This window comes from Parambassis ranga, chromosome 2, assembly GCF_900634625.1.
Source record: "Parambassis ranga chromosome 2, fParRan2.1, whole genome shotgun sequence".
NCBI lineage: Eukaryota > Metazoa > Chordata > Actinopteri > Ambassidae > Parambassis > Parambassis ranga.
This window is the reverse complement of record NC_041023.1, coordinates 28,526,975-28,551,413: the sequence shown is the minus strand read 5'-3', so window position 1 is coordinate 28,551,413 and position 24,439 is coordinate 28,526,975. Positions and strand designations below refer to the sequence as shown.

Below are 24,439 nucleotides of genomic sequence, written 5' to 3'. Positions count from 1 at the left end.
TATGCTGGATTAATCCGCATTAACTTTGACAGCCCTAATAAATGTATGTCCGAGTACTGATCGGGAGGTATGTCCGATTCCAATCGCGTCTGAAACCACGTAATCAGGCCCGATCACGTGATCGAATCTGGACATCCATAGTCTCTGCGACTTGTTGTATTCTTTAATTGGACCTTTTGTGACAACAATGGGCTGTGTTATCCCTGGTTCTCCTTCAGCATCAGAAATGGAATGAAGTGTATGAGAATGTGTTAGTCTATCACATGCCAACATCAACTGAGTAACAGAAGAAACACAAAAAACCAGTGTATATTTTACAAAAATACGCACATAAAAGACTCACCAAACACCAAATGAACTATTAGCCAAACAGCTGACCTGTACTGCCATCACATATGATAGAAAATGTACCTGTACCTACCAGTCATCCCTTACAGGATGCTACATGGTCCAGATCACCCAAACTTTAGCTGCAAACACAGAGCCTGAAGCTTGAAATCTGCCACTTGTTCTATGCTCCGCATTGTTAGTTCCACCTGTTAACACAAAATCTAATCACATGGCATCAACTGGAGAAGATGACCCCCTGAAGTTCAAAGTGAGTCAATCTGACTGGGGACTAGGGCTGGGTATTACCATCAATTTCCTAGATCGATTCGATTTCGATTCTTAGGGTTTTAAATTGATTAATCACGATTCAATTCGATTCGATTCGATTCAATCTGAATCGATTCAATCTGCTCTTAAATAATGAAAATATACAATACGTGGCAAAATACACGTCTTTATTTTGTAACTTTGACAGTTCACATGTAACTGTAAACAAAACTGTCTTATACTACTGTATTAAAAAAAGTGCAAATGTAAAAAGTGCTCATGAGTGTTGCAGAAAATCGTAGAAAACTTAAACTGTCACACAGAGATCCTTGTTGAGGAAAAGGAGCTCATTGACATTTGCTGACTGTGTTTTCATTCGTGTCACATCTTTCACAGATGTATACATCATGGGGATCACAGTTTCATTCAGATGTTTACGTTGCACCATAACGTAGTGTGGTTCGAGCACCTGAATGAGCTGCCGGAATCCTTCAGTTTCCATTTCATTGCATTCTCTTATCAGTGACCACATCCTTGCTCATGCAGCCAATCATAGTCTCACATAAAATAAACAAATACTTTTCAAATCAAACCATCAGCCCTCCTTCTCATGCTCCTCCACCCCAGGCACCACCAGTCAGAAGCCCAGGCCACGTCAGCTTCTAAACCTCCCTTCATCCAGCTCCTCTCCACCAATTCTCATGTTGTAAACAACATCTATCAGTGCTCCAGGCTGCTGTAAATGTAAAGTTTTTGGCACACTTTGGGCACCTTAGTACAAACTGACCACAGCCTGCCTGTGTATTGTTGCTGAGCACGTCCACCCCTTTATGAACACAGTGTATCTTCTGATGGACACTTCCAGCAGGATAAGGCACCATGTCACAAATCTCACATCATCTCAAACTGCGCTCAAATGTCCTCCACACTCAGCAGATCTTAATCCAATAGAGAACAGTGGTGCAGTGGTATAGCAGGGTTGTCTAGTAACCGGAAGGTTGGTGGTTTGATCCCAACTCCCCCCTAGTCACTGTTGTGTGTTCTTGGGCAAGACACTTCACCCTAGCCTGAATGACTGGGATTAATACAGTATCTAAAATAAAAAAAAAAATAAAAAAACCTTCACATCATGGATGTGCAGCTGAGAAATCTACAGCAACTGTTTGATGCTGGAAACAGTTGGAGGAATGTTTCCAGCACCTGCATTTTATATTTATGCTGTAATTTTTTATTTATTTACAGTATATTTATGTTATGTTTTTGTAGGGCAGCACATCCCTTTTTAAGTTTCTCCACCCTTCCTTTTATTTTTCTCCCCCATCCCTATGTTTCCTCTGTACCAATAAAATGTTTTGAACTTGTCACCCCCACCCCCCCAAAAAAAACACTTTGCTCATTTTGCTCCCATTTAAAAATCAGCTTATTTTTACTCTCCTCCTCCCTCCTTCCCTCCTCTTGTGCCTCTTTTCTCCTCCTTCTCCACTTTAGATGTGTTTCTGTGTGTTTCTCCCATCACACACACACACACACACACACACACACACTTCCAGCCTTCTCTGCTCTTCAGTAGCATCCTGGGAGGGTTGCAGTATTTTTAAACCCGCCTGCCACTTCCAGAGAGAGCGATAGCGAGAGAGAGAGAGAGAGAGAGAAAGGGAGGGGAAGGATCTGAGCCACAAATTCATCTGCACATGACACATTCGGGGTCCACTGAGGAATTCAAAACATCTCCGCCAGCTGCAAATTAAGACTTTACTGTTTTTTTTATAAAAAAAAAAAGACTTTGAACACCCGACATTGTCATCAAATTAAGTCATTACTGTCACGTAGCAGTTTAAATCATAGTTTTGCCAATGCTACCACATCAGAGACGGTGCTAACTGTTGTACTTTCCTCTAAGAGACAAATGTACTGTAAGAATGCCTCAGAGGCTTTTAATCGCCAGATCCCAATGCAGCAGGGAAGAAAAATCCACAGCTCCTTTGCAGATATTTCTGTCAAAACCCTTCCTGATGAGCAATGTGCATATTTATTCTTCAACATATACAACAATAAACAGGAGATCTGGAAGTAGTGAATACATACACACACAGACACAAAAAGACTATGCAATGCTCACCTCACACTGCACACACAGTGCATCATCACCAGGCATAGTGCTTCCTGGTTATTAATGGCTGCCTAATCACTATGTAGCACCTTTGCGATTTTGTAGCGCTGTCACTACATTAGCTGTATGTACCATCCTGCATTGCACCGACCGGCTAGAAGAACGGACACAGAAGTTGCGTCACCTGTCTTACAAATATTATTATTATTATTTTGGACTCCTCTCAGACACCTCTGTCAGAACATCCTGTTCCTCTTTCCCACAACATGGCTGGGATTCCTGATAATTCTGTTGAGTCTGATGTCCCTCACCCTCAGACTGCTGCCCCAGCAGACAACAGCATACATGATGGCACTGGCCACCACAGACTCATAGAACATCCTCACCATCATCCTGCAGATGTTGAAGGACCTTCACTGCCTCAGAAAGTAGAGGCGACTCTGGCCCTTCCTGTAAACAGTGTCCACGTTCTTGCACTGGTTCCGATTGTAGTCCAAGTAGACCCTCAAGTACTTGTACTCCTCAACCACCTCCACACTGAACCATTTGATGCTAGTAGTAGTAGTTCATCCTCCACCACCAGTTCCTTTGTCTTTGTCACATTGAGCAGTAGGTGGTTGCTCTCATTCCAGCAGACAAAGTTATCCACCATGGACCTGTACTCCCTCTCATCACCATCATTAATACATTAAACCACTGCAGAGTCATCAGAGAAGGAAATTTTACAACCAATATAAAAAAAATGGCCGATGTGCACATCGGCAGTTCAGTAATGCAGCCACAAGGGTGTGACCCATGGAGTTGTGGCGGTAACGTGAAATCATTACATTAAGATCTTATGTGCGTGAATAAATGTTCATGGTGTTAGCAGCAAGAGCGAGACCAGAGCTCAGACCAGCACACAGTTGAAGTTGTGTCCCAACCACCGGCGTTTCATTTGACACTGAATGAACTGATCCGCATCAAAACAAAATCAAAGGTAATTTGCCATTTGTCTTGTTATGTCAAAGGTTAAGCAATTAGTTTTCTGGAGTGCGGCAGATGTGATTTGTACATTTGTAGGACCTATTGTAATGCACTTTCATCTATACACAGAGGAAGACATTTTGTCCTTCAAAGTCCTCTGGAAGTCAAACCTCTTTTAGCTGGTGGAAAGTTGATGTTTTGGACACAGATGTGCAGCTGGCCTCATCTTGTGAACTACCTCCTCCACCATGTGAGGTCAGAATGTAGCACTAGTGACATGGCATAAACACAAATGAAAGCACTCCAGCTCATGAAGCGTTCCTACGCGTACCTCCCTGAGGGTAAATGATTTCTACATGAGTGATTAGCTGGGCGCCTCTGTGCTGATTTTACTACATCCTATTCACGTCATCTGCGAGACACCCCCCCCCCCCCCTCCGTGTCACATGACGCGCACCCAGTCACAACCGAGTGCCCAGCTAGCTGCCCTCCAATACAAACACAAGGACAGACGGGGGGGGGGGCATGTCCGCTGCGCTGTAATGTAAAATGACACATTGTTAGATATGGTGTGGAGTGTGGAGGGGCAGCCTGTTTCCTCCAGCCTGACATATCATCTCAGTGCTTCAACCCACCTCTGAGCCACACGTAGACATGTATGACACAAATCAGCCGTACATGAGGTCAAAGACACTCTGAGACAGCGAACACAGGCACGCACACACACGCAGATGTCAGATCACGTGTCCGTCAAACCTGCTGCCTTTTGCTGGCTTATCACATCCTGGAGTAAGACAGCTGAACGCAGGTCGCCGGATGACTGACGACCAAAAAGTTCCAACATCACATGCATGCGCTGTATGTTGGTGACAATATGGTGGTGGATATCCAAAGTAGTAAAAGGGTCAGAACAAAATTTGTAGCTAGCTTGTTTAGGCTAATTTTATATATCATTCTCAGCAAGCCAATAAATCAAAATTGTGCAGCAGGTTTTTATAAGAGTTTATACTCACATCACATTCATTAGCTTATCAAATGTGAATATGGTAATCGAAGAAGTCACACAAATTACAGGTCCTATGACCTAATATGCACCAATATTAATAGCTAGCTAATGTCTTATTGCTTGAATATTTACAAACAAAATCAATAATTTCCCACAAAGTATTGATTTAATACTTAAATCAATTAAAATAGGGAGGATAGTGTTGCTGGGAGGATGACAGTCTTTTTTTATATAAATATTTGTTTGAAATATTCCTATTATATGATGCCGAAATTGAGCATCCCCAATGAACTCAAAGTCATTAAACTTTTGCTTACCTCCCTTGCAACTTATCTTGTGAGTCATAAAAGCATAATGTTACTTATGTAAGATGCACTTAGCATTTAGATGACCCATCCTTATGCAAGTTAAAGCTAATGGTAAGAAAAGGTGTTGTATTAAAGATGAGACTTTTATTAACTCCTTTACTTAGTAAAACAGGAACTTATCATACCTCAGTGCATTGACTTATGGGTAAGGTAGTCTATCGCTACAAATGTCTCCAAGATGGGGGGGTCTGAAATGTTTTGAATACCATTCAAATAAATGAAAACAAAACCTGAGAAATGAAGCACATGAATCACAGATGCCATAACAACTGTAGTTCCTCAAGTGGCCACTTGAGGCTGGTTTGGTCACAAGTCGCTCTTCAGAAAACAATTTGGGTGACATCATGAAAGGTTCATCCATCTTTATTAACAGTCGTCTTTACCAACTGACCAAACATGTAACCTCAAGAGTTCTGTTATATATATGTACACCGCTATAAAAGGCTCGTATGTAACACTAGCAAAAAATGCTAATGGGATCTAGCATGCCCATAATTAATCAATTACACAATAGCTCTTGACTGGATCTGTTCACTTTTCCTATCCATCACTTATTTGTTTTGCTGATCATATAGCCCTAGGGTTAGTATCCTCTCAAAAGATCCCTTTACCTGTTGGTAAAGAATGATTGTGGTGCGGGTGTGCCGCCACTACAACCGTTTCTGTGGTTGAAAGGAGTCACTTGAGGTCACAGTGTTATTGAGTTATGATTTAATAGAGCTTTGACTGACTGCACACTGTCTCATCACTGCCTAATACAATTTTTTTTCAGTTTCAAGCTGGAAGCTCTTAGTTAATATATATATATATGTCAAACAGCACTTGAAAATGAGGTAACAAATGTTTGTGCAAATGTGTTAACACACACTTCAAGCATCTTGAAGCTTCTTCCTGGCTGATCAGACAGGCAGGGGAGGCAAAGGGGCGGGTGAAGGAGATATTTCACAGTGTCAACTGAAGGTGAAGCTGATGGAACTGGAGTGAGAAGAGCTGTGCAGCAGCAGAATTTGGAGAGATGGATGGATTGAGAGCCAAAAAGAGAGACACATTATGACACCGAGAGGAAGCATGGAGATTTCTGTTCTGGTGTCCCCAGGGAGTGATTCAGAGCTGTGAGTGAAATTTGCCAGGAGTAGCTTAGCTTTCAGCTGAGTGAGTTTTCAGCAACCATATTCGCTCTGAACAGAGTGGGAGGGCGGGTAGACAGTTAGACAGATAGCCCAGTGGATTACAGCATGGCTCGCTTGCCCCTGCAAACACAGCACTTAGGATTGCTCTGTTCTTTCAGCATACCCTGTGTGTGTGTGTGTTTGTCCTCACTCATCAGCTGTCAGTGTGAAAATGAAGTGGCATAACCAAATCCCTCTGCGTGTCCCTCCTTCTCCCTTTTCCCTTTACCTCCTCTCCTCCAGCCTCGGTCAAGATTTGAACAAAGTGTTTCGAATGCTGCTCAAGATCTCTCAAGCGTACCCTATCAGCAGCAGCAGTGGGGGTGAGTGGCGCACACGTCTTCTCTGCTATCTCTGTCTGCTTCTTTATCACTGCCTTCCGCATAGCTGGATGAGCCCGTGGAGTACCCACGTCACAGCCCACATCACCTCAGGGAATAGGCCTGTGAATCAACCCACGCAGATCAACATTTATCTGGCCGCCAACGTCAACCCAAAAAGAAGAAAAAAGAAAAGAAAAAAGACAGGTGCACATGGGGTTGAAGTCAGTGTACAAACATTTCATGTTTGATAAAGGTTGTTCTATCCCTTTCACGCAAATCAATGTGAAGAAAAAGACTGCTTGGAGCTTGTATGGATGGCTGTTGTGTCATAATCCTGGATGAAGTATGACGTTGCTAGCGGGATTCGCTAGCCGCATTTGCATTCAGACCTGAGCCAGATTTAAGCCAATCCGGCTATATCTGGATTCACATATATCCAGATACAGCCCGAATCTCGCTCTAGCTGAATTGATTTCCCCAGTGTGAATGGGATCTCAGTTTCATGTGGTAAGGGAAATGCCTTAGGGCCTAAATCAAACTTTTTGTTGGTACTGGTACTTGGGACAAAAACAAAACACTTCTTCTAACTTTGTGTGCTTGAATGCAGATAAAAAGTCAACCAAACCATCTATGAATTTAATCAGGCAGCAGTGGCGGAAGGTTGGTGGTTCAATCCCAACTCCTCCCTAGTCACTGTTGTGTGTCCTTGGGCCTTGGTGTAGCCATAGCCTCCAGTGCACTCACTGGGGTATGGCGCTCTTTGCTGGGCTGCCTTGAGCAATTTCCCCATTGTGGGACTAATAAAGGTTTCAATTATTATTATTAAGAACACAGGTTCCTTTGAAGCTCAATGTTGGACATTGTATCACTTGACATCCTGACAAATTCGTGCTAAATCCTGGTACCGTTGTAACGAATCGGGGGAACTGACTCACTTCTTAGGGCTTTTTTTGTCATCCCAAGTGCAGACTTTTTTAGCCCCTGGTGTCAGGGGGTTGTGAGACGGAGGACACAAATGCAGACTTAGCCGGAGGTGGAAGCAAACTCGGTGTTTTATTACAGACTAGGTTCGGTACACAGAAGTTCAGTCCGCGAGGCAGAGGTATCCAAAAGGGCACAGGCAAAAACCAGTGGTCAAAGTCCAAAGCAGTAATCGGTACACAGGAGTTCAGTCCGCGAGGCAAAGGTATCACAAAGGGCGAAGGCAACGAACAGTAGTCAGATCCAAAATAGTTTATTCGCAAGAAACTCCAAAACTCACTCAAAAAACTCACTGGGGAGATCACAAGAGCAGAAGGCTACTTGGACAGCTGTGTCGCAGGATAACTCACAAAATGAACTGGCAACAAGGGGCAAGAAACGCACAGGCTTTATACACAGGAGGGCGGGAAGACAATTGGACACAGGTGAAGCAGATTAGGGCGGAGCAGGTAATCACAGGAGGGGGAAGTAAACAGAACTGAAACACAAGGGGAAGATGTCAGGGGTTGAGAGATGGCGGACACAAACGCAGACTTAGCCGGAGGTGAAAACAAACTCAGTTCTTTTAATATAAGCCAGGGTTCGGTACACGGGTGATCAGTCAACGTGGCAAAGGTATCCAAAAGGCAAAGGCAAAAAAAGCAGTAGTCAAATCCAAAAAACAAGTCACACACAAGAGAATCCAAAACTTACTCGAAAACATGTAGGGAAAAAACACAAGAATCCAAAACTTACTCGAGAACCCGTAGGGAAAAATCACAAGAGCAGAAAGGCTACTTGGACGGCTGTGTCGCTAGGATTACTCACAAGACGAACTGGCAACAAGGGGCAGGAAACACACAGGCTTTATACACAGGAGGGCGGGAAGACAATTGGACACAGGTGAAGCACATTAGGGCGGAGCAGGTAATCACAGGTGGGGGAAGGGAGCACACATGAGGAAAACAGAACTGAAACACAGGGGGAAGATCGAGTTTCAAAATAAAACAGGAAGTGACTAGTAACACTAGAACTAATACAAACAGAAAATGAACTACAAAATAAAAGACCTGGCTGAAACCATGACAGTACCCCCCCCTCAAGGAACGGCTCCCAGACGTTCCACTAGAAACCATGAGTCTGAACAAAAATACAGGGAGCAAAAAATCAGTCTATTAAGGGTCCAGAAAACAAAAACTCAGAAAACTGGGTAGAGACCCAGCGTGACGAAGTCTGGGGGGGCTCAGAGAGCAAGGCCAGAGGCTGAGAAGGCCGAGATTTCCCAGGGTCGAGAGAAACGGCGGGGGAACACCAGAGACGAGGTTGCAGACCCTCCAGGGTCTGGGCGGAAGAACAACAGAGATAGAGACGCGGCCCCTCCAGGGTCCGGGCGGAAAAACAACAGAGATGGAGACGCGGACCCTCCAGGGTCCGGGCGGAAAAACAACAGCGATGGAGACGCGGACCCTCCAGGGTCCGGGCGGAAGACCACCAGCGATGACGAGACGACGGACCCTCCTGGGTCCGGGCGGAAGACCACCAGCGATGACGAGACGACGGACCCTCCTGGGTCCGGGCGGAAGACCACCAGCGATGGAGACGCGGACCCTCCTGGGTCCGGGCGGAAGACCAACGAGGACGAGACGACGGACCCTCCTGGGTCCGGGCTGAAGACCAGCGAGGACGAGACGACGGACCCTCCTGGGTCCGGGCTGAAGACCAGCGAGGAAGGCGAGGCGGACCCTCCTGGGTCCGGGCAGAAGACCAGCGAGGAAGGCGAGGCGGACCCTCCTGGGTCCGGGCAGAAGACCAGCGAGGACGAGATGACGGACCCTCCTGGGTCCGGGCTGAAGACCAGCGAGGAGGGCGAGGCGGACCCTCCTGGGTCCGGGCAGAAGACCAGCGAGGAAGGCGAGGCGGACCCTCCTGGGTCCGGGCAGAAGACCAGCGAGGACGAGACGACGGACCCTCCTGGGTCCGGGCTGAAGACCAGCGAGGAAGGCGAGGCGGACCCTCCTGGGTCCGGGCAGAAGACCAGCGAAGACGATGGGACTGACCCACCAGGATCAGGGCAGAAGGTCGGCGGAGATGAGGAGGCTGACCCACCAGACGAGGAGGCTGACCCTCCAGGGTCAGGGCAGAAGGTTGGTGGAGACGAGGCTGTGGACCCTCCCGGGTCCGGGCAGAAGGTCAGCGGAGACGATGAGGCTGACCCACCAGGGTCAGGGCAGAACACCAGCGAAGATGAAGCAGCGGACCCTCCAGGGTCCGGGCAGAACACCAGCGAAGTCGAGGCAGCGGACCCTCCAGGGTCCGGGCAGAACACCAGCGCCGAAGACGAGGCAGCGGACCCTCCAGGGTCCGGGCAGGAAGCCAGCGCCGAAGACGAGGCAGCGGACCCTCCAGGGTCCGGGCAGGAAGCCAGAGCCGAAGACGAAGCAGAAGACCCTCCAGGGTCCCGACAGGAAGCCAGAGCCGAAGACGAAGCAGAAGACCCTCCAGGGTCCGGACAGGAAGCCAGAACCGAAGACGAAGCAGAAGACCCTCCAGGGTCCGGACAGGAAGCCAGAACCGAAGACGAGGCAGAAGACCCTCCGGGGTCCGGACAGGAAGCCAGAACCGAAGACGAGGCAGGGGACCCTCCGGGGTCCGGACAGGAAGCCAAGGCAGGGGACCCTCCGGGGTCCGGACAGGAAGCCAAGGCAGGGGACCCTCCGGGGTCCGGACAGGAAGCCAAGGCAGGGGACCCTCCGGGGTCCGGACAGGAAGCCAAGGCAGGGGACCCTCCGGGGTCCGGACAGGAAGCCAAGGCAGGGGACCCTCCGGGGTCCGGACAGGGAACCAGAGACGAGGACGAAGCAGAAGACCCTCCAGGGTCCAGACAGGAGACCAGAGCCGAAGACGAGGCTGCGGACCCTCCGGGGTCCGGACAGGGAGCCAGAGACGAGGACGAGGCTGCGGACCCTCCGGGGTCCGGACAGGAAGCCAGAACCGAAGACGAGGCAGAAGACCCTCCAGGGTCCAGACTGGAAGCCAGAACCGAAGACGAGGCAGAAGACCCTCCAGGGTCCAGACTGGAAGCCAGAGCCGAAGACGAGGCAGAAGACCCTCCAGGGTCCAGACTGGAAACCAGAGCCGAAGACGAGGCAAAAGACCCTCCTGGGTCCCGACAGGAAACCAGAGCAGGGGACCCTCCGGGGTCCGGACAGGAAACCAGAACTGAGGGAGGACCACCGGCGTCAGGGCTGGAGACCAGAGGCGAGGGACCACCGGCGTCGGGGCCAACAGGGTCTGAGTGAGGACTCAGAAGAGGAGGCCCACCAGGACCGAAGCCGGGGCTCGGGAGCGGTGGACCACTAAGGTCGGGACAGAGAGGCGATGTCTGGAGCCCGCCCTCTGGCCGAGACGGGAGGAGCGACGCCGTCTGGAGCCCGCCCTCTGGCCGAGACGGGAGGAGCGACGCCGTCGGGAGCCCGCCCTCTGGCCGAGACGGGAGGAGCGACGTCGTCTGGAGTCCTCCCTCTGAAGGAGCGGGGAGGAGCTCTGACGGAGCGGGGAGGAGCGACGTCGTCTGGAGTCCGCCCTCTGAAGGAGCGGGGAGAAGCGACGTCGTCTGGAGTCCAGCCTCTGACCGAGACGGGAGGAGCGACGACGTCTGGAGTCCGCCCTCTGACGGAGCGGGAAGGAGCGACGACGTCTGGAGTCCGCCCTCTGACGGAGCGGGGAGGAGCGACGTCGTCTGGAGCCCTGCTGGCTCCGACGGAGCAGGGAGGAGCGACGTCGTCTGGAGTCCGCCTCCGGGCGGAACCGGAAGTGGCGTCGTCGCCGGGGGCCCGCCTCCGGGCGGAACCGGAAGTGGCGTCGTCGTCGGGGGCCCGCCTCCGGGCGGAACCGGAAGTGGCGTCGTCGTCGGGGGCCCGCCTCCGGACGGAAGTGGCGGCGTCGTCTGGAGCCCTGCTGGCTCCGACGGAGCAGGGAGGAGCAACGTCGTCTGGAGTCCGCCCTCTGACGGAGCGGGGAGGAGCGACGTCGTCTGGAGTCCGCCCTCTGACGGAGCGGGGAGGAGCGACGTCGTCTGAAGTCCGCCTCCTGGCGGAACCGGAAGTGGCGACGTCGCCGGGGACCCGCCTCCGGGCGGAACCGGAAGTGGCGACGTCGCCGGGAGCCCGCCTCCGGGCGGAACCGGAAGTGGCGTCGTTGTTGGGGGCCCGCCTCCGGACGGAACCGGAAGTGGCGGCGTCGCCGGGGGACAAACTCAGTTCTTTTAATATAAGCCAGGGTTCGGTACACGGGTGATCAGTCAACGTGGCAAAGGTATCCAAAAGGCAAAGGCAAAAAAAGCAGTAGTCAAATCCAAAAAACAAGTCACACACAAGAGAATCCAAAACTTACTCGAAAACACGTAGGGAAAAAACACAAGAATCCAAAACTTACTCGAGAACCCGTAGGGAAAAATCACAAGAGCAGAAAGGCTACTTGGACGGCTGTGTCGCTAGGATTACTCACAAGACGAACTGGCAACAAGGGGCAGGAAACACACAGGCTTTATACACAGGAGGGCGGGAAGACAATTGGACACAGGTGAAGCACATTAGGGCGGAGCAGGTAATCACAGGTGGGGGAAGGGAGCACACATGAGGAAAACAGAACTGAAACACAGGGGGAAGATCGAGTTTCAAAATAAAACAGGAAGTGACTAGTAACACTAGAACTAATACAAACAGAAAATGAACTACAAAATAAAAGACCTGGCTGAAACCATGACAGAAGATCAAGTTTCAAAATAAAACAGGAAGTGACTAGGAAAAACTAAAATTAATACAAACAGAAAATGAACTACAAAATAAAAGACCTGGCTGAAACCATGACACCTGGAGGTTAGCGCTTCGTCCTTGCATCTACATCACCTCATTTCTTTCATCTGTCATATTTACGGGCCACATGGGAAGAACTGTTGTGCACTGTGATATAGTTTGAAAGTACAATTTAACCATGAAATATCTGTATGCTACTTATGCAGCGTACACTAGACATTGGGATCAGTTAAGTTAAATGCAGCTCTAGTTCACTCCTAGGCCACAGCCGATATAATCACACGGATGAACGTTATTAGAGCTGCATCCTTCTGAGTGGACCTCGTATACATTTGACGGTCAGTCTGACGAACGTCATCGTTATCTTACTGAGATCAAATGAACAGTGGCAGTGGGGTCACATTGGATCTATCTCCGACTTAGCCAGAGGAAGATGACTGTTGATCTTTTGCATTTTCACACCACTGACTACCACACTCCACACACATGGCCAGAAGACACATTAAGTATCCTAAAACATCCACTATTCTGCCTGTAGGTTAGTATTGGGGGGATGACTAGAGGAGCTTAGCTATTGCAGATCCACCAGACAGCAAAGCCTCTAGGTAACTGGGAGTGTGTGTGCGAAGGCCCCGTGGGCTGATAAAGCTGCTGGTTGTAATACAATGCATTTCTGATAGCACCACAGTGTTTTTCAAAAAAAAGTCATGTGTCAGTTTAGCAATCAGCCAAAATGAATAGGACATTAATGGTGTAAATTGGATATTATGTATCCTTAATTACAGTCCAAAGAGATTTCAGAGGCTAAAACTAAAAAAAAAAAACATTTAATTCTGGTTTCTTGTAGCCTCCTCTGCAGCCTCCGGCTTTGCTGTAGAGGTTAGCAGAAACAACGAGCATATAAGGAGGTGATTAGCATGAGCTGCCCTGTAGCTTTACAAAAAAAAAGGAAACTCAGACAAATTGGATCTTACTAGGAAAGCTATAGTTGAGGTTGAATTGTGGTTTGTGTGTGCTGTTATATAGTGCCATGTAAAATAGGGTAGGCTTTGTCATCATGGTAACCAAAAAACATGGTAGTGAAAGTTGTAGTGGATGGAAGAATGTTGTTTCTTTTTTTATTATTTAGTTAGAAAATTATTTTGACAATCCATCCATAATTTTTGTATGAAGGTTGTTTTATATCACCTGCCTGGAATGTTTGCTAACCGCCTGAAGGGTCGAGAGAGTAATTTAGAGACATGGATGACACCAAGATATGTACACCTTCTGCAGCTGCTGTGTTGAACTTTGAAAGTGGAGGACTGTTATGGCTCCATTCTGCTTGTGCCTCCCTCTAATGCACATACACCTGACACTGAAAGCAGCAGCAGAGTGTTTCCCAATCTGGGTCAGTTTGTAGCCAGTTTCAAAAAGAGGCTGACAGGGAGGGACTGACATTTTACAAAAAAAAATAATAATAATAAATAAATAAATAAAAAATACACCCAGGATGCATCAGCTGCTCGAGCTGCTGCAGGCATCAGTGTGGATGCAGCTTGCCTTGCTGCTTCACTGCACACAATGTTGTGCACCAAAAGTGTGCCAGTATTTTGCTGCAATGCTATTATTGTTCTTGTTGTGTTGCACCTTTGTGCTTATATAACCTTATATAACCTTTGTTGTTATATAGTGTATAGATTAGGGGTGGGGGAAGCAGCGGTGACTGACAACGCAGCATATATGTCCGTAGCTGTTGAGATTGCTGGATATCTGAATGTTCGCTTATGTTTTGAATGTCGCGGTGCAGAAGAATATGCCTTGATGTGTCCACTGTAAACGTAAAGCACTTTAAAGTAACTTACTACTGATGTTTCAGTACTCTGGTTTACATAGAACATGTTAATTAATGTTCATTTTGTTCTTTAAAGTTCATGCACTTTTATCTGTGAGGTATTATGCAAAAGCATTATTTGCACAATGTTGGAAATGTTGGCATTAATAAATGCATAAGATTTTCCTTAAAAAATTATGTGTATTTTTTCTATTTCAATCACCTATATCGTCATATATATTGAATATCGAAAATATCGAGAATCGTCAATATTGTGGGCTACATATCGCCACAGAATCGATTCGTGAGTTACCTGTATTGTCCCACCCCTAGTATAGATGTAGATCATTGGCACTAATTACTCCCATACTCCACTATTTCTGCTAATATTCTGCCAGATTTTCAAAATAAAAGCCTCAAACCCAGTACAGGATGTAGCCAGGACTCTTTCAGTTTGTCTTACACAAAAAGGTATACAGGCACACTGATTTTTTTTAAAATATAATCTGCATAATCTGTTATTATAGGAAGGACAGGAAGGATAAAGATGTTGATTTCCAACTGGATGTAACAGGAGCTAACATCGGAGCTAACTAGCACTAGCACCAATGTAGAATACTGACACTATCACTATCTCTCGTATTCTTATTCTCCTGCTTCCTCTGCTAATATTCTGCCATATTTTCAAAATAAAAGCGTCAAACCAAGTAGGCTAACAGGAAGTAGCCTGGATTCTTTCAGTTTTTACTAGATGTGCTAAAGCACAATGGCTTACACAAAAACATACACACATGTAGATTTTCAAAACAATAGCTGCATAGTGATGGAAGTTACTAGGATGCTGATTTCCAACTGGAAACAGGAGCTAAAGAAGCTAATCAGAGCTAACATATGCTAACAGAAGCAGCAGCTAGCATATGCACACTGGGCAAAATACACTCTTGCAGGAGGCATGAGCTATAGTCAGACACCTAAAGTTTACTCGGTCAAATAATCAGTTGGCATCAGTCTCGACTTGCACCACGCACCCACTATCTAGGTGTCGCCGAGGCCTCAGCGTGCGTGCCAAAGCCATTAGAAAGCATGAGACTGTGCACAGAAGAAAATCAGGAACCAATTCAACCTTTCTGCAATAGAAAAAATGAAATAAATATATAATGAATTAAACTTCAAAAGCCCACCAACTTTTTAGTCTAATAGGCTTTGCTCATGTCAGGCAGTGGAACACAGACGCTGGTAGACAGCTTTTATGTAAAACTGCAAGTAATTCTAGATGGACGTAAGAGGAAGGAGAGGAAAAAGAGTGAAAAAAGATGTGATATCTGTGTATCTCTGTCCACAGAGTAAAGCATAGAGAGAGTAAAAGAGAGAGAGGGCACTGCTACGCCATGCCTGCCACAACCCGCTCCTACTTCAGTCTGCTGTTGTCATGGTTACCCGTCTCCACACATACTATATCTGTACACACACATATTAATGCATGCCGCAAGCACAGCACATGGTCAGACGCGCACTTGTTTGCATGCCAAACGGAGAATGGGAAACAAGAGATGGAGAGATAAATGATGAGAGAAGGGGCGAACGCTCAACTGATGGAGGGAGCAGGAAAGAGAAGACAAACTGTCAGGGTGAATCCACCCGCTCATCCATCTCCTCGTTCGGCCATCAAGGCCTCCACCCACCCACCCACATCAGGCCACATCAAATCTGAGACAATCCAAAAAACAAGGGCGCCACACACACATACACACACACACATGCTAAGAAAGGGTACACAGTTCCTGTTTATTTAAATAAGTGATGGGGAACCTTGAGCTGTGTGACAGCAAAGATGCAGCCTGACATCCAGCAGGCTTATAGCAACAGACAGAGATGAATTGTGTCAGTTGTGGTGGTGGGGCTCCAATTCATGGCTAATGCAATAATAATGATAATAAGATAATAATAAGCACACACACACACACGCGCCAACACACAATCATACAAATGTGGCTTGACTTTTAACAAGAGTGCAATTTGAAATACTCTCGCATCATGCACCTGGAAAAAAACAACACTAAATATACAAAGCAAATGTCTTACCTGAGGAGGAGACGGTGTGAGGGCAGCATGCAGCAGGTGGTCATGGGGGGAAAAAAAGAAAAAGAAAGAGAGACAGAAATTCTTGTTAGCATAGATAAAAGGACAGTTATAGTGTTATAGTTCAGTGCGGGGCCCTCACACTCTGTACAGGTGTTTCTTTTATCATGTCTAACCCTTCTTTAAACAGCACAGGCCACACTCTAAGCTCAATGCTACCCCCTTCACACACAGCCACGCAACTGCAGCTGTCACAGCTACCATCACAGAACAACACAGAAAAAGGTTCACTAATAAGAACTTAGTATTAACTGTGTTGTGTTTCTGATTGCCTCACGTGAAAAGCACGGAATGAATTCACCTTTTTTTAGTATCAGTGTCACAGATAAAAGGCTATGTATACCTTATAGAGACACAAAACTGACATCAAACAACAAGAAAGAGACCTCACTGTCAGGGTTTCAGTTTGAGCCAGGGCTTATATTTTGTAGTTTTGTTGTGTTTATTTTAGTTCTAGTTTGATTGTGTTATTTCCTGTTTTACTTTGAAAATCATTAACCTCCCTCTGCTTTAAGGTGTCTTGTCTTCCCCTTCCTCGTGTGCTACCTCCTCCTCCCGGTGATTACCTACTCCCCCCTAATGTGTCTCATTGTCCCTCACCCTCTGTATATAATGTGTGTCTTCCCTCCACACGGTGCCAGTTCATCTTGTGAGTTTTCCACAGCGTACCAGCCTTCATTACAGCCTGTTGAGTTTTTTGTTGAGTACTTTTTTTGAGCTTGAGCATTAGCTTTGTTAATAGTGTTTTTTGTATGACTTTTGCTCGTTCTTATCGACCCCTTTTGTACTCTAGCTTTGTTGACTGATTACCCGTGTACCGAACTCTGGATTGTAGTATTTTTTGTCAACTTTAACTGACTGTTCCTCTGCATCTCTACATTATTTAATAACCCCTGATACTCACAAGATAAAACCATGACAAAATCCTCGCAACGATACACACAATGGACACAAAGCGATACAAAATACATGAACATGGACCAGCAAAAATAAGTAAGTAAACTTTATTTATATAGCACCTTTCACAGATAGGATCACAGTTCTCAGATCACAGATCAAGTGCTTTACAAAGTGCAGTTAAAATCAAACTACCATAATAAAATGAAATAAAAACAACACAATAAAACCCAGTCAACTAAAGGCTTGTCTGAATAAAAGTGTTTTCAGATGCCGTTTAAAAGATTCAACAGAATCAGCAACACGGACAGAGAGGGGCAGGGAGTTCCAGAGTCTGGAAGCCACTGCCTAAAAGAATCGGTCTCCCTGGGTTTTAAGGTGGGTTTTTGGAACCTTAAGAATGTATTGGCAGGAGGATCGAAGAGTGCGTCCAGGGGAGTAACACACCAGCATGTCTGTGATGTACTGGGGGGGTTTGCCCATTTTAAGCTCTGACAGTTAGGGTTAAAATTTTAAAATCAATTGTGAATTTAATGGGGAGCCAGTGTAGGAAGATAAAATCGGGGTAATGTGTGACCGTCTGTTTGATCCTGTTAGAAGCCTTGCAGCAGCTTTCTGAACCAATGCAAGGGTTGGAGTCCGGAATTGTTAAAACAAGTAAAAAGTGAATTGCAGTACTCTAAATGAGACGAGATAAAAGCATGGATAATCATCTCTAGATCTACATTTGACAACATCGGCCTCAATTTTGAGATATTTTAAAGTTGAAAGAAACAGTTCTTTACAAGTTGTTTTGAGTGGTCATCAAGGGCCAAAGATTTATCGAGCATAACTCTGACGTGCCCAGAGAACCAAGGTGGGGAGTGATGAGAGGGATCTTCTCATCTGGGGCCAACACAAGGGTCTCTGTTTTGTCATCATTTAGTTGTAACCAGTTTGCTGCTAGCCAGTTTTTGATGCAAGAGACAGAATTTATTAGTTCTTGTAGTCGATCTAGCTCTGTATCTTTAAAAGAACAATACAGCTGGATATCATCAGCATAAAAGTGATAAAACACATTTTTAAGATGAAGAACAGCAAAAGTTCTGCCACTGAGGTATGATGAGAACCAGTTTGAAACAGTCCCAGACAATCCAAAGTTGTGCTGTAGCCGATATATCAACATTTTATGGTCTACAGTGTCAAATACTGATGACAGGTCTAATAAAACCAACACAGAAAGCTGTCCAGCATCATCTGCCATTAATATGTCATTTGAGACCCTTAGAAGGGCAGTTTCTGTGGAATGCATCTTTCTAAAACCAGACTGAAACTTGTCAAAACATGTCTGTGCAAAAAGTCAGTCAGCTGCCCAGCAATTACCTTCTCAAGGATTTTAGATATAAAAGGCAGTTTAGATATAGGTCTATAATTATTGGGTTCAGATTGGTCCAGAGAAAGCTTCTTTTAAATGGGACTAAGAGCTGCTTGTTTAAAAAAGCTTAGGACAGAGCCTGTTAAAAGCGAGAGATTAATAATGTTAACAATATGTGGCCCAAATAAATCAGGTTTCTTTAGCAACAAAGATGTTGGCAGGACCACATACAGACCTAAAACCACCACAAAGTAAGAAATAATAATCACACAGAGATGTGAAACACCTAATTAGACAAGCAACATGGCCACAGAAAATAGCCAGAAAGACACTAAATATCTACAAAGAGACATAAAAACCACCACCAAGTGACACAAAATGACCACAAACACAACAAAATCATGACAAAAGGTTGCATAAAACGAGTAAAAACACATCCAAAAATCCCAGACTAAAACCACCACAGAGACAGTAAACCCATATAAAGTCACAAACATGATAACAAAAAGACACGCACTACAACACAATTTAGTGTAAAAGGGACACACAACAACATGCAAAGTTACTTAAAAACAAACCAAAACACAACAAATGACAGAAAACTTCAAAAGGAGAGGCACTCACCGCACAGACACCAAAAACTATCCTGAACAAACACACAAAGTAGGGATGTCCCGATCCGATCACATGATCGGAAATCGGGCCCGATTACGTGATTTCAGACTCGATCGGAATCGGACATTACTTCCCGATCAGGACTCGGATATATACTTTTTAGGGCTGTCAAAGTTAACGCCTTCTGTGCAGGGTGGCTCTGTGTCTTGTAGTGCAGGGGTATGACAGCTGCTTTTGGTGCGACAGGTCCTGGTTCGAGACCTCGATGTGCTGCGTGTGTGAAATCTCCCAGTGTGGCGGCACACACAGGCCTGTCGCGATAAACAGTAAATCAATTAATTGCACGATAACTTTAAATGGGCTCGATAAGTTTTTCGGCCGCGATAAATTACATTTGCACGCTTGTTTGTTTTCCTCTCTCTCCCTCTCTCTCCCACTCTCGCTGCCAAAGAGGCTGGATGACAAAAGGCGTCACTCCGATGCGTCGTAGCGTATCAAGTGTGCAAAGTCCGGCCGTCAGATTTAATATGGCCCGCGGCTTCTGTCTTAAAATGTGTCAAACCAACAGGTAGTTCTTATTTTTTTAACTCATTGTGTGACGTTTACGGGATGTTCTGAGCAGACCACGGTCAGCTCGCTGTCTGCGTCGCCACGGTGCGTCACAGTGCTGCAGGGCTTGGACGCTGGTTACAGCAACACAGAGAGCTGTGAAGCTGCTCAACACTGGTTCAACACTTCCACACAATTCACCACAAGACTAAACATGCTTATGAATACAACGTGCCATCAAAGAGAGTCCGCGTTGTACGAGTGAAGTTCTCTGCCTTCTTACTGGCGGCATTCGCGGCAGCGCCACCCAGTCCTCTTGTGCCATCTCTGCTATTTTATGTGTTTCTGTCTACATGGTGGCGTTTTTAAAATTCGCTGATGCGCATACACACACGCAAACGCGTGCGCACACAAACACATGTGCGCACAGGTGAGCCCACTCCCAGCAGCAGGTAGAGTGCGTGTTGTTTGGCTCTGTTGCTCATGACGTGCTAGTTGGTTTGACTTAACTGCATTGACTATGCTCAGATAAGCCATGGTAATAGGCCTACCACTACTCATAATAATAATATTAATATCATTAATAATAACAATAATAATAATAGTGTTGATAATTGGGGGCCTTTCCAGTGTTAAATGTTCTTTAGAAATTAAAGTTTATTGATCTTTGAAAGGGTGTACTTGCATTATATGTCATTATCATTATGTTAGTTGAACATTGATTTGACAATATTAAATCTGTTATCGTGACAGGCCTACACACACATACACACGGGTTTTGCCGCAATGAGTGCCTTTATAGAAAGTATCGGATCGGGACTCGGTATCGGCAGATACTCAAAATCAAATGACTCAGACTCGGACTCGAGGGCAAAAAAACCTGATCGGGACATCCCTAACACAAAGTGACAACTTGTGACACACAAAACTCTTTTAAAGACAGGCAAGTGATAACAAACAGCTACAAAGATCCTAAAGAGGACACAAGCAGATGTAAACTGACCACAGGAGTGCTATTTTACTGGACATGCCTGTCTCATAATCTCAGTCTGGATTGTGTTAATCTGTCAAATTAATTTATATGCTGAATACATGGGAAGCAGTGAGCCCAGGCACAGCGTGTGCAGCTCAGACACAGAGGAGCAGTAGAGTTGTGTCCCCCTCTTGTGGCAATTACATCACATGACTACTACACAGCAGATAAACACTCAGCCAGCTCAGGATTTCCCAAACATGAACCTAGATATGGTGGGGGGTTGGTGGGGAGGACATACTAATCCATTCACTTTAATGGGAGTGATTAAAATATAGTTTGAGTTTTATTTGCCAAAGCAGCTCAAGGTGAAGAGAGAAAGAGGGGTTTGATACACCACAGGGTGCTGACAGAGCATCAGGAGAGGAGGGGAAGCGAAACACGTTTGATGTGCAGCCGCAGGGAAGTAGTGTCATAGCACCAATTAATTACATGTATTAAACATGTTAATAACAGCGATGGTGTTCAGTTGTTGAAATAATTAAATAAGCCCCAAAATTGTTAGGATTAAATAAAAAAAAAACAACTATCTTTTCCTTCCTCTGAGGTTATTCTGACTAATTCCAGAATTCACATGTTTTTATGGTACGTAATTCTGACTAATTCTTTACTTTTTGTAATAGAAAAGGCAGTTCTTTGTAATTTTCCCCACTAAAAAATCTAAAAGTAAACCCAAAGTCTTTTTTGAAACTTTGCATAATTGTGTCTTTTCATATAGAACTTTTACTTTATGTAAAGGATTAAAGAAGGAATTGAACTAAACTGTGACATTAAAGCATGAACTCAGAATTCTGACTTTTAGAAAAACATAAAAAAAACAAACTTGTGAAAAAAAATTCTCAGAATTTTAAGTTTTTCCAAAAGATTTCAGAATTTGGAAGAAAAAAAAGAATTCTAAGTCTTCTGTCTTACTTGTAAGGTTATTCTGAGTTTTTCCATGAATTAGTGCTTCATGTTCACGTTACTTTTTTGACCATGTCACCAGAGGGCCCCCGTATGAAATAGACGTCATAATAATAAAAATCACTTTTCTGACTTAACTTGACTGAAAGTACGAGGTACAAAAAGAAAGAAAGAAAGAACATAAGGGAAAAAGTAGAGTATCACCGTATTGGAGATAGAGATACAGAAGTGGGAACAGTGGTGGAGGAAGTACTGACACTTGGTATTTAAGTAAAAGTACAAATACTCAGCAAAATATATACAAAAGTAGAAGTGCTACATTAACAATCCTACTAGTATCCTAGTACTAAAAGTCTTAAGTACTTACTTTTAAATGTGCTTAAAGTATTAAAAATAAAAGTACTCACACACTGAATATATATATTTGATTTCCATTGCAAAGGATCTGAACAGGTTAAAAATAATCAAAGAAATCACCTTAAAATTAAAATGGACAATGTGTAGTTAATTTACATTTTCAGTATACAAATCTTTGAAATGTACCCATAACCAGCTACGAACAGGTCTGTGTGTCATGAGGCAGGCTGTGGGCATTAAGTGAACAGAGAAGCTGGTAATAAAAAACTGGCATTCACCATTTTTACTGTTTAAGTATTCCTGCTGTAGATTAATGTTATGAATAATGTTAATCAGACATTAATGGATGGATTTGTGTTAGCAGACAGTAGCTAACTAGTCAGCAAACTGAGCTAGTGCACCGGCATCATGATTAAGGCACATTATAGAAACACAGCTGGCAGCGTGACACCACCTCCATGCAGAGTCTGACCTCACATCAGTCCAGCAGTACAGTCCAGCACAGTTGTACACAACTGTATTCATAAATGTACTTGTAACTACAGACATTGTAAAAATTTGTAGTGTAGTAGAAAGTACACATAACAGCTGCAAAATGTAATGGAGTAAATGTATAAAGTATGTACCAATATTTTTACTTAAGTAAAGTATAAATATATAAAAATGTACTTAAGTACAGTAACAAAGTACTTAAGTTACATTCCACCACTGAGTGGGAGTGAGTGCACATGCCAAAAACAGGGCCAGAGACATCCTCTTCCTCCGAGTGTGTGATGTCTTGCAGCCATGCGTTCAGCCTCCATTAACGGGCTTGTTAATTAAAAGGAGACAAGAGTGGGAAAGTGCCTAATATTACTGGCTCCATCCCAGGATCAAAGCCTGCCCAGGCACGCCGCTTGCTCACCTCACCTGCATGCACCCACTGCCGGCAGCACCACAGTCTCTTTTGATTATACCAGGCAGCGAAAAAACCGTTAGCATTCTCTGCATAGACTCTACCTCCGCTTCTCCTCCTTTTGCCTGGTCTACTATTGGCAGGAGAGTCAGCCTACAAATGTACGTCAGGCGCATGTTTGTCCTGGTCCTCTGGGCCAATGTGTGTTGCACTGCTTGTTGTCCAAGTACTCGTTTCTTCTTCTTCTGATTGGAAAAGACAACATCTTATCCCAGAATCCAGTCTGGGGAATATGAGAGTTGACAACACTAGCATCTGCAGCAACAAAGATTACAGCAGGTCGCCTCGGCGAATATTATGCTTATTACCTCCACATTGTGTGACATGAAGATATATGATTTGCCTGTACATATACTGCACCAAAAAAAGCCATAGACTGACTTTGTAGGCGTTCTGTTTAAATCTGTGACCAGCTGCTCCCTGAGCTCCCTGACAGGGATTTACATACATTTACTCAGTACTACTCAAGACTGTGGCCATGTTTTTACTTGAAGTCTTATGGTTTCCTGTATGACTTCATCATTCTCTCACATCCTTGTCTGGTCCATTCTTCTTCACAACATTGATTCAGTTCATTGATGTTTTTGGACATTCACTTATGCCTATACTGTATATTTGCACATCTTGATATACTTTATATATGCACACCGTAAATTACTCAGTACATTGCTTATACCTGGCCCATATACACATGCACCTATAGTCCAACCTGTACACACACTAATAAACTATGTTTATATACTTATGCACACTATGCTGTCTGATCCTATGTTGTTGCTATTGGATACCTGAATTGACTGTCTGTCTGTGCATAGCCCTCTTAATGTCTCCCACCACAGTATTTCCATTGGGTTAAGGTCTGGACTTTGACAAGACCATTCCAACACCCATGAATGCTTCAGAGAGCAAATAAAGATTTTGCCGAGCTACAAGTTCGCATGAAACACAAGCCACAAATGGAAAAAAAAATCAATGAGAAATGTTTCAGTGTAACAAACTTAAATTTGCAACTTACTATGTTGCCAAGACCAATAGCTTGTTATTTCCAAACAAACGTATCAAGACAACCAGGGCCACAAAAAGGACCCTTAATTGAGAACCCTGAAAGAGGCAATCAATACATGTGTCATAATGTGACACCTATACATTGTGATTGTTGTTTGGGTAGTTTATTGTCTCTTTTTTCTGCTCTCTTCTCTCTCTAAACACCTTTGGAAGTTTCATACACCAAAAAAAAAATAGTAACAGGTATTACGTAGGACCTTTACCTTTAATGCGTTGAAGCTCATCTGTATCTATATTTTGACATTATTTGAGGAGCACTTTCACTTTATTAACTTTTCTAAGTATTAATCAATCTTACTATTATCAATTGAAACTACTTTGTTACAATTTTGTTTTTTTTTTGTTTTTTTTTTAAAGACATCATTTGGATAATCAGACCACACACACACACACACACACACACACACACACACACACATGTCCATGTGTTACACCCTGCAAACTAA

General features: G+C 44.8%; 1 protein-coding gene across 17 annotated transcripts in view; it reads right to left on the bottom strand.

The window, feature by feature from the left end:
• Positions 1–24,439, bottom strand: part of LOC114445680 (pleckstrin homology domain-containing family A member 5-like) — a 210,827-nt gene that overhangs the window by 97,859 nt on the left and 88,529 nt on the right. Inside the window, exon 4 of one of the 17 annotated variants that reach the window (XM_028420934.1) lies at positions 16,161–16,208. The exons of the other annotated variants lie outside the window; for them this stretch is intronic. Coding sequence (XP_028276735.1) covers positions 16,205–16,208 — 4 coding nt within the window. The 3' untranslated portion in view covers positions 16,161–16,204. Of the gene's footprint in view, positions 1–16,160; positions 16,209–24,439 lie in introns of those variants that run through there. 17 annotated transcript variants of the gene reach the window in all.